A 14,269-nucleotide genomic window follows, 5' to 3' on the forward strand; every position below is an offset into this window, starting at 1 on the left:
CATCATTTACTTTATAAGAACATGTTTGTACCAGGTCAGGAACATGACAGTTTTTCGTTTGAGCGTGTGATATTACCACTGTAACAGTTTTTGAACATTTTGACAGGTGCATTGAATGTTGAATTAAACAACTTTAACACTTCATTCTTTTTACAAGGAAATCAACATACATACAAGTTATAACAGACATAGACATGATTTTATTATACAACATGGTGATTTTTTGGTAATTAATTCTTCATCGTTCAATCGTCTTTTCAATTAAATACTACATAGCATCGGCGATTTCTCCGAGTTTGTGTGTATAATTCTCTTTGTTTCCGTGTTTTATGTACTATTTATTTTTTTGAGCAATGGTGATGTAGGTTTATTTTCGACTCATTTTGAAAGTCCCTCTGATTGTTTTCGTCTCTCATTTACATCACAGAAATGTGTTGCTGTCTTTATCTTATCTTTGTTTGTGTTATTGTTGATATGTCTAGTTTTTTATGTAGTTTTTGAACAAATTTTATTTCGTAAGTTTTAGTTTTGTTCCACAATTGTTTCAATTAATGAGTTTTTTTAATCGTTTTAGTATTTTCCGTGTTTTTGTTCATTTCTTTAAATAATGGTTTGATTGTTAACTGTGATTGCAGATGTTATCGTTTGCTGGAAATAGTAATTCCAAGAAACTTTACATAAATGAATTTGATCTTAATTTTCAGTTTTGGTGCAAACCTGATATGTTGTAGTTTTCGTCAAATCCGCGAAACCTGCATTGATTATTGTCTTTATTACCATGGTGTTAAATGTCTCAAAATACTATGTTTAAATTTGAGAGTTTTGTTAAAAGGCCAGGAACAAATACATGAAATCTTATCGCGTCATACAATTACAAAATATCACTGATAGATGTTTTACAGTTCAACAGATACAGGAAAAAATCTTGGGTTTCCCCCAGTTTCTCTTCTACTGTGTATATAAATATGGTGTAAGCTATTTCAAAGCAGTTCATTTATTATTGAAATTCAGTTTGTTAAAAAAGAATACAAGGTAGTTTCATCTAGTATAAATAAAAGATAGTCGAGTTTGTATTTTTTATGCACCATGTTTCAAATAATTCATATATCTAACATATTCTTAATTCTTTTTATCTTCTTCCAGAAATCTAAAGAAGTCAGATAAAATGAAGGCGCTACCAAAGGTGAGCAGTTTTCTTTTAGTTCTACTTTACGGAATGATAACAATAAGAACTTTGATGATAATAATGAAAAATGAAAATAACGAATATGACAAAACTCGAACAACTTTTACTGTTGATTCGTTTATTTTTGTGGATTCCAATTTCTGTGGATTGAGGACAAATATAATTTTAGTGGAATATTGATCGCGTGGATTTGCCGAGGGTCACCTATGAGCGTAAGAAAATGTTTACGTTGTTAAACATTAAATTCTTGGTTCAGCTTCACCAATGAAATCCACAAAAATTGTATAAAACGAATAATAATGATAACAATAGTTTTAGTAATATAATTATATCTTTATTAGTATCAATATTATTATTATCATAATGACTGTTATCACCATTTTTCTAAAGGTAAACTAATTAAGTATACAGGTGTAATGATAGAAACCATGACATTAAAACTACATAGCTCTACTTTACTCATGGACATTAACTTCTCGAGTATCAAACGTTTTTGTTCTAAAAAAAAAACTTTTTCGCTATCTAAATCTTTTTATGTTTCTATAAGTTTATTTGACAGGATTTTGTATTTATATTCGCTGAATCGATTTATTGATATTGAGCAGCGGTATACTGCTGTTGCCTTTATTTATCAGTTCGCTATTTGTCCCCTTTATTGATGATGAATTTATTTACAAACACTAGGTCGATGTCACTGCTGGTGAATTTTTACCCTCGAGGGTATCACTTGCCCAGTAGTTAACACCTTTGTGTTGACATTAATTATCATTAATATGGTCATAATTATAAATTAACTGTTTACCAAACTTTGAATTTTCGAAACAATGAGGCTTTTTTTTAGCTAATTAATAGATTACCTTAGCTGTACTTGACAACACCTTTATGAATTGTGTGTCCTCATCGCTCATAAGTTTTTACTTTATTTGGCCCTTGTAGTAACTTTCATTTTATTCTAGCGTCACTAATAACTCTTGAAGACAAAATGCGCGTCTAGCGTTTAAAAATTTCAAACTGGTATCTATGATGAGTTTCATTTTCAAATCTGCTAACGTTTCTTTGATTTCACACGTTTCTGTGTTCTGGGTATTGATCGGCTAAAATGAAACGGTGGAATCGATTCGAAATTTCTGTCCGGGTAGCTGTGTTATATTTCCGTTTTAATATGGCAACTGATGTAACATACTTTCACTTTTGTTTATTATATAATAAAATAGAAAGCATGATTAAAATTACTTTATATGCATTGAAATAGATCAAATGGTTTTAAAGCGATAAAAATTTCAACGGAAATTATAAGAACGGTATTAGAACATGGTTGGTTGATTTGGACCAGGCCGAAAACTATATAATTATCTAAAGAGCAACGTCGTACATATTACTCAGGCTGATTATATGATAAAATAAAATATTAATCTATTGTTTTCCACGTGGCACTAAATATAGGCAACACTTAACCTAATGTAATTATTGATTGTCAGGTGAATGTTACATCCAAGACCTTTATTTTGACATAGAGATCTATAAATGAGCCTCATATAAAAGATATATAACGACTGCATATTCTTTTGTAGATCACCATATATGAACATGCAAATTTTAAGGGAAAGTCTAAAACACTTACGAAGGGTCATGTCAACTTGACAGATGCAGGATTGAACGACTGTATATCAAGTGTAATCGTAGATAGTGGAGTGTAAGTTTCTTTCATCAAAAGGTTTAATGCATCTAAGAATGCGACAACGACACATTGAGAAACAAACATGAACCAAAGTTGTGTAGTAATTGCAATACCAAAACACATCAGGTTTATAATTTGAAATATTCAAAATATTAAAGGTTGAAAATAATGACACCATATAGCGAAGATTGAAAGTGATTTTTAAAAATTGCTTTTCTGTCCTGTTGTTTATAAAAATCTTAAAAGGGAAAATGGAAATGAGAAATGTGTCAAAGAGATAATAATCCGACTAAAGAGCATAGCACATAATATAAAAAAAGTTGCAGCTATCTAACACATAATATTTACAAAATTATAACTGGTGTGTAGTATTATTCTTCACGGTTAATTTCGTTATAGAAAAACATAAAAGGTAGATGTATCTGTTTGATAAATGTTATATTTTAGAAGCATTTACTAAATTCAAGCACAATCTCACTTTAAGGTAGCACAATACAAAGATTTGTTCACTCCCAATCAGACAACTTTAAACTGATGTAATTCATTTCATCCTTCTTTAAATTTCATAAATGAGGTACCAAAAGAAAGAAGAAAGATTAATCTTTCAAATTGTGAAAATTTCATTATGACATAATTATTACATAATTAATTATTATGTAATAAGTTGCTATATTGTGATGTCCACACTTGAATGAATTTAGCTTCTTTGTTCTTTATAGCATCCCCAAATATTTTATAGATTCTTGTACAACACAGCTTGACCTCCAAAACTGTGTCTCAGATTTCCAAAAACATCAATAGAACAAATTTTATACCACATTGAATTTAGTGATCTCTTATGAATTGATGTTGCAAACTTCATTGAAGATTTATGAGAGAATGAAATACAATAGGAAAAATCTGAGACACAGTTTTGGAGGTCAAACTGTGTTGAGCAAGAATCTATAAAATATTTTGGGATGCTATGAATAACAAAGAAGCTAAATTCATTCAAGCATGGACATCACAATATAGCAACTAATTACACAACAGTTAATTATGTAATAATTATGTCATCATGAAATTATCACAATTTGAAAGATTAATCATTCTTCTATCTTTTGGTACCTCATTTATAAAATTTAAAGAAGGATAAGTGGAATTACATCAGTTTAAAGATGTCTGATTGGGGATGAAAAATCTTTGTATTGTGCTACCTTAATAAGAAATCGGAGCTTTAATGTTATATTTTTACTATCATTATATAGCTTGAAATCGGTTAAAAAAATTAAAATTCATTTTCTTTTAGATGGGTCTTGTATCAGGACTGTAACTATAAAGGAAGTATTTGTGTAGTAATGGAAGGAGACAGAATGAACCTTGTGAGCTGTAATAAAGATGAAGACACCCTTTTTTATAACTTCAATGACACAGTATCATCATTAAAGCCACTAGATATCGTATGTATATTGTTGTTTTTGAAATGTTTAAATTTGGCATGTAAAAGAATTATGATAGTGTGATTCTGCCGTACGTGTGTGCATATTATTGTCAGTTCATTTAGTTTGAGTCTCCCTCTGGTATCTTTTATCCCCCTTTTATTGAATATATATAATGTTCTTTATGAGAAGCCAATTTGTCTGCAATTATGAAACTGTTTGTTGACGACAATTGATATATTTCTGATTTTTTAAAACTTATTTATAAAATTTATTGATTACTTACTGTACAGTTAATTTAATCATTCATAAATAAGATGCATGGAACGTTTGAATTTCATATGTTTTAGAAATTCAGCAAAACATAATTGTTAAAAAGTATGAAAAACACATAAAAAATTATGCTTGCTTTGTAAAAAAATGTTTGATTCTCTTTACATTTTATTAGTTTCGAAAACTTGACGTACTGGTATACCCCTACATCTCAAATTTTATGTTTTTTTTAATTTTTAGGATATAACTGAGGACCCAAAGTGTACTCTTTACGTTCATGATTTTAAAGGAAATTCATTAATGTTGACAGATGATCTTCGAGACCTACGAACTAAAAATATGAACGATAAAGTTTCTTCTATCAGGGTACACAATGGAATGTAAGTTTGATTTAAAGTTTGTTTCTAGAATACAGTTTTTTTCAGATATACTTACCTATAAATCCTTGTATTTTGCTACTCAGTTATTATAGAAGGTTTACAGTATAACACATTGTACATTAAATCGATAGTGAAATTAAGCTTTCTTAGAAACATTTATACCCCTATTCAGTAAGATTTTGTTTTCCCTTGACTTACATTTTTAGTATCTCTCACACTAACCTTTTTTAATTTTCAGCTTATAGTAATTATTATAATTCTATCTTTATTTGATTGGCATCATTTATTAATACTAAAACTATACATTCAAATACTCTTGTACGTAAGATGTGTTCCGAAAATATGTACGAGATTTGAACAAAATAATTTTAGTACTGCTGTATATGACAACACATTAAACATATATGCTCAAACCTGACTCGTAAAAAAAACACAATCAATACACCAATGCTCAATTTGAGATTAATCGAAGATTTTATGTAGTGATTTTTTCTTATTCAAATAGATGGGTTGGATATGAAGATGTAAATTTCGGTGGTAAACAGACACTATACCTACCAGGAGACCATATGATGAAGGCCACAGATGGAGAATACAACAATGATACACTATCGTCAATAAGAGCACTTGTAATTTTCAATTTTGGATCTTTTATTTTCTCTGTTTTTTTATATCCTATATTGAATATTATGTCATTTATATTTATTTCATGTATTGACATTTTAATTTTTTTAAATATTTTTTTTTATCAAACAACTCATACATGCAAAAAAGCCTGTCACATCAAACAGCATACTTAAATATCAGTAGACATAATGCAAGTCAGATGTAGGACAACTTGGATATTTTCTAAATTGAAGTATTTATAATCAAGAATCAAAAGAATTAGTCAAGAACCTTCAGAATGTTTATTGTTTAATGTCTTGATTGTAAAATATGAATTGTACAAATCAAACAAATTGTTGATTTAGTTTGTAAATATTCTTTCAGAAATCAAAGAAAAAGAAAAAGGAACCAAAGGTAAGTAGTTGAATCCATAACTTAATAATAATAATTATTATATTAAAAGTAAAAATATAGATTTCGTTATGTTTAAATGTTAAATATCTTAGCTCGGATCTTCTCTTTTTAACGACAACGCCTTCTAGTTAAAGTCCTTGTTTCAGTGTTAATCTACTACAGTTCAATTTATACATGCCTTTATTGAAATCTTTATTTTGTGAGTGTTAATTAATCGTAGCTATTGCAAATGTAAACCCGAACTATTTATCTTGATTTCATTGATTTGTGTGATTTGCGTACAATATATATATCACGTGCAATTGAGTTCTCTGTTTAATAGTTTCTCAAACACAAGACTTAAGTATTTGCATCACCACTCTGGCTTACTTTGAATGTTTATCCAAAAACAATAACGGTACCGTGTTTCTTCGTCAGATGTACCTGTTGCCCAGAAAGAACTCCTCCGTGATGCTCGAGGCAAAGCATTTGAAAATCAAAACATTGTCAAAAGGATGAAGACATATAAACCAATTAAGATAAAAAGCTATGTTTGAAGTTTTTACTATGCAAAAATGAACTAATTGTTATTTCTAACTCTTAAATTGCTATATATAACAACAAACAGTATATTTTTACTATCAAATATTTTTTTTTAATGAAGACTACATTTCTGTATAGTATAATTTATTTTAAAATTTTCACAATTAATTAATTAAAAAAAAAACTTTTATTTTCTATTATTTGTTCTTTGCAGATCACCTTGTATGAACATGCAAATTTTAAGGGGAGATCTAAAACATTCACGGAGGCTCATCCTGATATGGAAGATGCAGGATTCTTTGATTGCGCATCAAGTGTCATTGTAGAAGGTGGCGTGTAAGTTTGTTTTATATCTCACATATCCTTGTAATTGAACATACGACACAGACATACTGAAATAACAATTGATTCTGTGGGTAAAAACGCTTAAACACGTGTTCGATCAACTTAGAAATGTGACCTCCCACTTTATGACGAAGACAATAACAATCAAAACTAAGGAGTAAACAAAGACTCATAAAACCAAAGGAAATTTACATCAACAGTAATAAATAAGAAATAAGAACAACACGAATTCCACTAAAAACCGGGAGTGAAATCAGGTGCTCAGGAAGGGTAAGCATTTCTTGCACCGTATACGGCACCCGTCGTGTTATTTCTTTGTTCAATTCGGTAATGATGGAAAATTATTATGACTGAGGAAGAATACCAGATATGATTTCTGACACACTTTTGTCATAATGACCAATCAGTTCATGATGGCGACCGTAAAATTTCTTGAGCGATGACCTTAATTTGATTGATTCATAGCCCTGTTTAGCAACTTTTGAGAAAGCAGTATTTCTCGTTCCACAAAATCAACGTACTTTGAGCTAGTTCTAGAGTAACGTATCAATTATGACACATATACTCCATATGCCGGTGCCGCTTTGATGTTGCTACACAGAAATGGAAAGTCGACAATAGGAAAATTAAAATCATCGCGTTTGTCATAAATTTTGGTATTCAACCTACAATCAGTAGTCATTTCGAGAAAAAGGTCTAAATATGAAGCAGATTTATCTGTGTCGGTAGTATCTTTAATTTCAAGTTCACATGAATATATTAAATGTAACATGTGTAAGTGATCACGGAATCTATTATTATTAGACAGAACATCATCAATATACCGAAAGGTGAAATTAAAGGACTGGGCTAATTTCTTTTTTCCTTTCTGTACAAGCCCTTGGATAAATTCTGCTTTATAGGAATATAAAAACAAATCTGCAACAAGAGGAGCGCAATTGGTACCAATTGGGATTCCAATAGTCTGTTGGAAGACCAAACCTCCACATTCAACGAAATACGAGGTCTAAAGTATTGTTGACTCTTTTTCAATAGTATTGTTGACTACGTATATAGGATTATGCACATACATACAGATAATCTGTATACTCATATTTATATATACTTGTGTGTGTATGTGTGTGTTTATTATTGTTGTTTGTTTATTTACATCTATTATGTATATGAGGTCGATTCGTGCCTTACAATATTGATTTATTAACTATCGAAAGAGACAAGTGCATCCTTCAACACTACTTTTAGTAATGTTTACATTTTAAATGAAACGTATTTTACAAGTCCTAGTTCATATATCTGTATGGAAGAATGTTCATATGACTTTAAGATTTTCTATATTCAGATCATATCAAAACGGCTCACCTTTTTTGTATTAACTTCAGATGGGTTTTGTACCAATACCGTAGATATAGAGGACATATTTGTGTAGTAATTGAAGGAGACAGGACAAACCTCGTTGCTGGTAAAAGAGATAAAGACACAAGGTTTCAATGTTTCAACGATACTGTATCCTCATTAAAGCCATTAGATTTCGTACGTCTATTTCACTTTTGTAATGTTACAAGTTATAATATTAAAAAATATATCTTTTTGTTGAATTTAATTCCGAAAAACAAACTGTTTATCGTCTAGACATGTATCTGAAGAATTGATTTATTTAACATGCATTATGTTAAAGTTTTCTGTTGATCTTTGAAAAGTTTTGATGTTAAATCACTTTCACTGGTTTAGGGAACGGCTACATAATCTCACAAACAAATTCAACCCGTGTTATATACTAGTATCTAGCTAATACAGTGGCTGTACTTGGTTGCTAGATGCAATATTTGCTTTCTGATGTGTAACATAATTCAGACTGTTGTTTTTGTTTTCATTTTAAATTGAAACTGTATGGTGACCAGAAGGATAGTTGTCTCGTTTACCCCATTCATTTTTTTTTATTTTAGCACATTTAAAACTCAGGAATAGTTTGATTATTTTAACTCTGTATCTTTTAAGTTGCAGATTTAAAAACAAACTTATTAAAAGGCCAAAATACAAGCTGTGCATAATAGTTTACTGCGGTTCAAGCAAAACATTTCACAGTATCTTCAAACACAATTTATTTTGCAGGATTGCACTGAGGAACCAAAGTGTACCGTATATGAACACGATTTTTCAGGCCGTGCTTTACAGTTCACAGAAGACATTCTGGACTTAAGATGGTATAAAATGAACGACAAAGCATCATCTATCAGAGTGCATAGTGGAGCGTAAGTTGGATTTATAGTTTATTATAAATAGTTTGTTATTTTCTATCATATTAAGCAATCATTTATTGTGTTCTCATCATCCTGCCTTAAGGCAAGTGATATTTTCTCACCACTTCGCGTCCGTTGTCTGTTTCATCGTCCGTCGTCGTCTTCGTCCATTGTTAAATATTACAAAAATATATCCTTCTAAAATACTGGATTAAATTCACAATCATCATTCTGATATTCAGTTTGTAAAAATAAATCGAATGATCCCACTTGCCAACAATGATGGCAAACAGGGTTTTGAATAGAACATAAATGTAAAAAAAAATAGTTTTGTCGATTATCGTGAAATCTCATTGAAAAGAGATTACATAAAAGGACAGAAGTTTTCCGATTGGTGAGATCTATCTGCTGTTTATTTAAGCCTTAAACCTCTCATTTCGAATTACATATAGAATAAAAACCTTAATTTAGATATGCGAGACATCAAAATGTTTGTAAGATTATTTATGATAAGATGATATACGTATTTGACAATTATCGAAATGTCATGCATATTATAACTGATTAACAGAATTATGGATATTCAAAAGATGTCCACGCATTGATATGTATACGTGATTGTGAAAATATTTGAGAAATATATCAGTTCATGTAAAACAAACTCTTTCAATGTAACAACTACTAAACTAGGACGTATTGTAATAAATTTATAACACTTAATCACATATCGCACTTGGCTTGTGTTTAAATCAATATCATTGCCTAATTTGTGTACTAGATATAATAATTAAACACATTTCTTTCGTTGATTCATTAAAATCATTTTAATCAACAGATGGGTCGGATTTGAAGGTGTCAATTTTGATGGGAAAATGACACTGTATCTACCAGGTGACCACAACTCCAGAGCTACAGATGGAATCTACAGGAATGACACACTTTCGTCACTTAGAGCACTCCAAATAGTATGTATTTTTTTGTGTTACTGATAAAATAATAATGCCGTATATGCCTATAAAATATCAAATATGATTATCTTATGTTAAAAGTTGATTTCAAAGGAAGTTTAAATGATTAAAAAACTTTGAAATTTTCGAAAGCATTTAGCATAATTTTGGAATAATTTTAAGCATTTTGGGACCTCAAAGCTGTTCAACTGCGCTCTTTAATTGGCTGTTTACATTAAGTGTTACTTCGTGCCTTCTGTAGACGAACCTCCCGTCTGGCGTACAAATTGTTTTATATAATCAATTGCTAGTCTTTTGTCGTTCAATATTTTAAACACAAGTCAAATCATCGAAAAAAAACCAGCAAACATTGTACCTGGATTAGATTGATTATAGTGGAAACTTCTCGATCTCAAACAATTACGGAATACACCAGTTGTTGTGTTAAGGAAACATAAGTTGACGGAGTTTATACTAAAATTAGTTAATTAACTCAAAGAAGCAAAGTTCAAATTTAATATTCGATTTAACAATTTTGTTTACGGATTGTTCATTGAATTTGTGTATTATGGTAGAAACCATGCTTTCCAATTATTGTTGATGGCATTGATTACCATATGGATAGAGGATCATGTGAAGAAGAAATGGTAGATATATTTTCCTGGACGCAGAAAAACAACACCGATGTCAAACAGAAACTGTCTGTTTCAAAGGAAAAAACTGTCAAAACTGAAGATTCATACGAATTTCGCTGGGAAAAAGGAACTAAGGTATCAGGTGAGAACTGCGTTATTATAATTAAAGAATGTCTCCCGAAATGAAAAAAAACCCAAAAAAACACACATGTTAAATTTGTATAACAAATGTATCATTTGTTATTACAAACTCTTGATTAAAATCGTCAATTTGTGTCACAACAGTTGCACGAAATATAAGAAAACACAACTATGGAATTATTTCATAAAGGTAATATAACAGAAATAAAGAAAACAAACATATCCTATATTGCTATAAATTTAACAAATGATTTGAACAGTCTGATTTATGTGACATCTAACAGGGATTTCATTTTTGTCCTACCTTTATACAACTATCTTTTTCATACAGCTGAAGTTTCATTTGAAACTTCCATTCCTTTCACCTCCATGAACACATCTATGAAATTGGGTGCTGAATCATTCTACAACATTGGATCAAACGAAAGAAAGAAAACAGGAAAAACAGAAACCTGGACTGTTCATTACCCATCAGAAATACCTTCGAAATCTACGTTAGTATTATTAAAAAAAAATCAAAGGAAGGAACATTACTCAAACGACAAAAATGAACCAAACAATATTGTTAACATTAAAGTGACTATTTTTATATCTCAATCTATTCTGTAAGTGTTATCAATGTCATTGTATGTTTAATTTATTTCTTAACGTAATAAAGGGTCATTGGTGGTCCAGTGTTCTAAGAAGTCCAAATACTATATTACTAACCTGTCACACTGATGTTGTGTGTTCAAATACAGCACGTGTGAGGTGCACTCGACTCTCATCTTAATTGACTAGGATTTTAGTTTTCCTGTCAAGGATTGTTATTCCTCTCCAAGTGCTACTTCTTCCTCCGACAAAAAGTGACGTTTAACACCAATTAATGAATTTTATTACCATTGCGTTATTACCGCCTGTCGTGGACTATCAGTCCTTAGATTGACTGATCATCCAGTAGATCTCGTTACGGTTATTGATTAAAATAGTATGATTTTTCCCTGAGTATATCTATAACTAGTTTAAACAACCATTTGAATCCTAAATAGTATAACATTTAAATCTAACATGGTGGTTAAACAAAAGCAAGATACAGGTAAGCAGCAATAATGGCAATGATTAAAAATTAGATCTACACAAAAAATGAATATCCAAAATAAACATCACAAATAACACAAACTGTTCTCAAATCCTACAATCAAAACTGTTTATAAGCAGAGGAAATGACTAATTGGTAATCACAAGGAAACAAACTGATGTTGGTGCTACTATGTAGTATTCTCATTTTACAATTCTAATATTATTGAAATATATTTATAGAAGTAATGCGAAACTATCAAGTATTATATTTGTTCAAATAATATAAACATAAGTTATACTGCATGAATGAACATTTAATTTGTTTATAACAGGATAACTTTGACATCCTCCCTTAGAAAAGGCAAGATGGATGTACCATACACTGCAAGTTTTCACCAAGGAGACAAAAAATGGACAGAAAAAGGCACCTTCCATGGGATTAACTACTTTGGCTTTCAGACAGAATTTAAGCAGACATGAATATGAGAATCTTTTAAAGAATTAGCTTATAACAAATTGTAATCAGCCTATAATGGGCAAGTAAATCGGACGCTTAACTCGTCAAGAATTATTGATTTTGTCTTACAAGTAGTGACTTTATTTTTATTTAATTGCTTTATTTAGCACATAATGTATCAAATCAAACTAATCACGCATATATTGTAATATTTGCTTGTTATAGTTTTAAACAATTAGCTGCATTCGACCTGAACGGCTACCGAAAGTGACGGTCATGACTTTAAATTCGTCTTCGGTTGTCTGTTAACTTTTATATTTAAAACTGTAATAAGCAACATGTAGACAGCACTTATTGTTACAATATTATATTTTAAAACTTATAACCCATTATTCTCTGAACACATAATAAAACTAATGGTTGACTTGTCTGTAAATGAATGAAATACTTATTTGGTGTAAAAAAATAAATATGTTTATTTTTTTTTATCACAAGTGGAACAATGAGTTTTTATTATAAAACGTCAACACCTGCAGAGCGAAGTTCCTTTACGACTTTAAATAAACATATAAGAAGCTTAACTTTGTTTTTAAATTTTACAGCTCAATTTATATTAGATAATTAGAAATTAGTCTTATCATTTTGAAGCATATTCAGCAGTGATATTCCAAATATGATTTGCATTCATTGATTCACACTTGTTACCCTTAAATGTAAGTTTGGGATCATTTGTTTGCAGTTTTAGCAGTTTTTACGTATTGTTGTTAAAATCAATAAACGGTATGTTTAAATACATACAGTTTATTATGCGACTATGTAACACACCAACATCTTATCTTCAGGAACCAAAAGGGTTGATAGCAAAAACATAAACAATAGGGATTATCTATAGAAAACTGCTTATTGGACATAATGTGATAAAAAAACTTCTGAAACATTTACTAAGAAATTTTGTTTCATATAACATATACACATACATGTCCTTTTATTTTTTTGATGGTTTTCCTATATATTGCTTTTTCCAAATAAAATTGTTAACAATCATTTGAATTATTTTATCATGTTTGGTTCAAACTGATGTTAGGTTCCAAACAGACTCTAGGAATCTGCAATGTTGTATATTTCAGTCAGTACTTCATGATACTACTGATAAATAGAGGCAACAGTATTATACCGCTGATCGAAACTCATAAATAAATTGAGAAAACAACAAATCAGGGTTGAAAACTAAAACTGAGGGAAACGCATCAAATATAGGTTGCACTTTGTAAACACAGCTGTTTCTCAAACCCCGCCTCTTTTGTGGAGATCTTGAATATTTATAGAAAAGAAATTTTGTTTAATTACTGGTTCTCAGTTATGCTCTCTGTGTTATGTCCATCCTACAGAGACATAACATTGGAATGTCACCAGTAAATATACATGTGCATATTGTTTACATTGAAATCTGTTGTAACCTTTCATTCGAGGTAGGGGTAGTTAAGAAAATTAGTGTTAGTTTAAACTCTTGTTCAGGGCATATTAACGTGGAAAATATGCCGCACAGCCCTATATTTCGATCTTTGAATTTTTTTTTAGTGCATATGAATTTTCAATTCTATGATAAATTTTTTTTCAAAACTTCATAGTAAAAGTATTACAGTTTTAGCTGTAAAGGGAGTTTCTATGGGAAATTGCATTGTCAATATTTACAGAAATGCAACCTATAAGAGGAGAACAACGACACAACAGAAACATAACATTAAAATGTAACACACACAGAAACGAACTATAATATAACAATGTCCATTTCCTGACTTGGTACAGGACATTTTAAGAAAAAAATGGTGGATTGAACCTGGTTTAATGGCATGCCAAAACTCTCGCTTTTATGGCAATGTTAAATATAACATTAAAATGACAACATTACATGACAGGAATACATTACAAATAAGTGGGAGAACATATAGGACAAAGAAACACACGAATAAT

The 14,269-nt window shown here is 30.1% G+C and overlaps 1 protein-coding gene across 1 annotated transcript; it reads left to right on the forward strand.

Moving 5' to 3' along the window:
• Positions 1 to 993: 993 nt before the first annotated feature.
• LOC139528834 (epidermal differentiation-specific protein-like) lies at positions 994 to 13,342 on the forward strand. Its single transcript, XM_071325056.1, has 14 exons — positions 994 to 1,032; positions 1,144 to 1,183; positions 2,758 to 2,879; positions 4,153 to 4,303; positions 4,796 to 4,935; positions 5,441 to 5,564; positions 5,926 to 5,955; positions 6,692 to 6,813; positions 8,202 to 8,352; positions 8,932 to 9,071; positions 9,895 to 10,024; positions 10,582 to 10,783; positions 11,114 to 11,276; positions 12,174 to 13,342. The coding sequence occupies exons 2-14, from the start codon at positions 1,166 to 1,168 to the stop codon at positions 12,319 to 12,321; spliced, it is 1,641 nt and encodes a 546-aa protein (XP_071181157.1). The 5' UTR covers positions 994 to 1,032; positions 1,144 to 1,165; the 3' UTR covers positions 12,322 to 13,342.
• The last annotated feature ends 927 nt before the right edge of the window (positions 13,343 to 14,269 follow it).

Source organism: Mytilus edulis, chromosome 6 (genome assembly GCF_963676685.1).
Source record: "Mytilus edulis chromosome 6, xbMytEdul2.2, whole genome shotgun sequence".
In the NCBI taxonomy this organism is placed as follows: domain Eukaryota; kingdom Metazoa; phylum Mollusca; class Bivalvia; order Mytilida; family Mytilidae; genus Mytilus; species Mytilus edulis.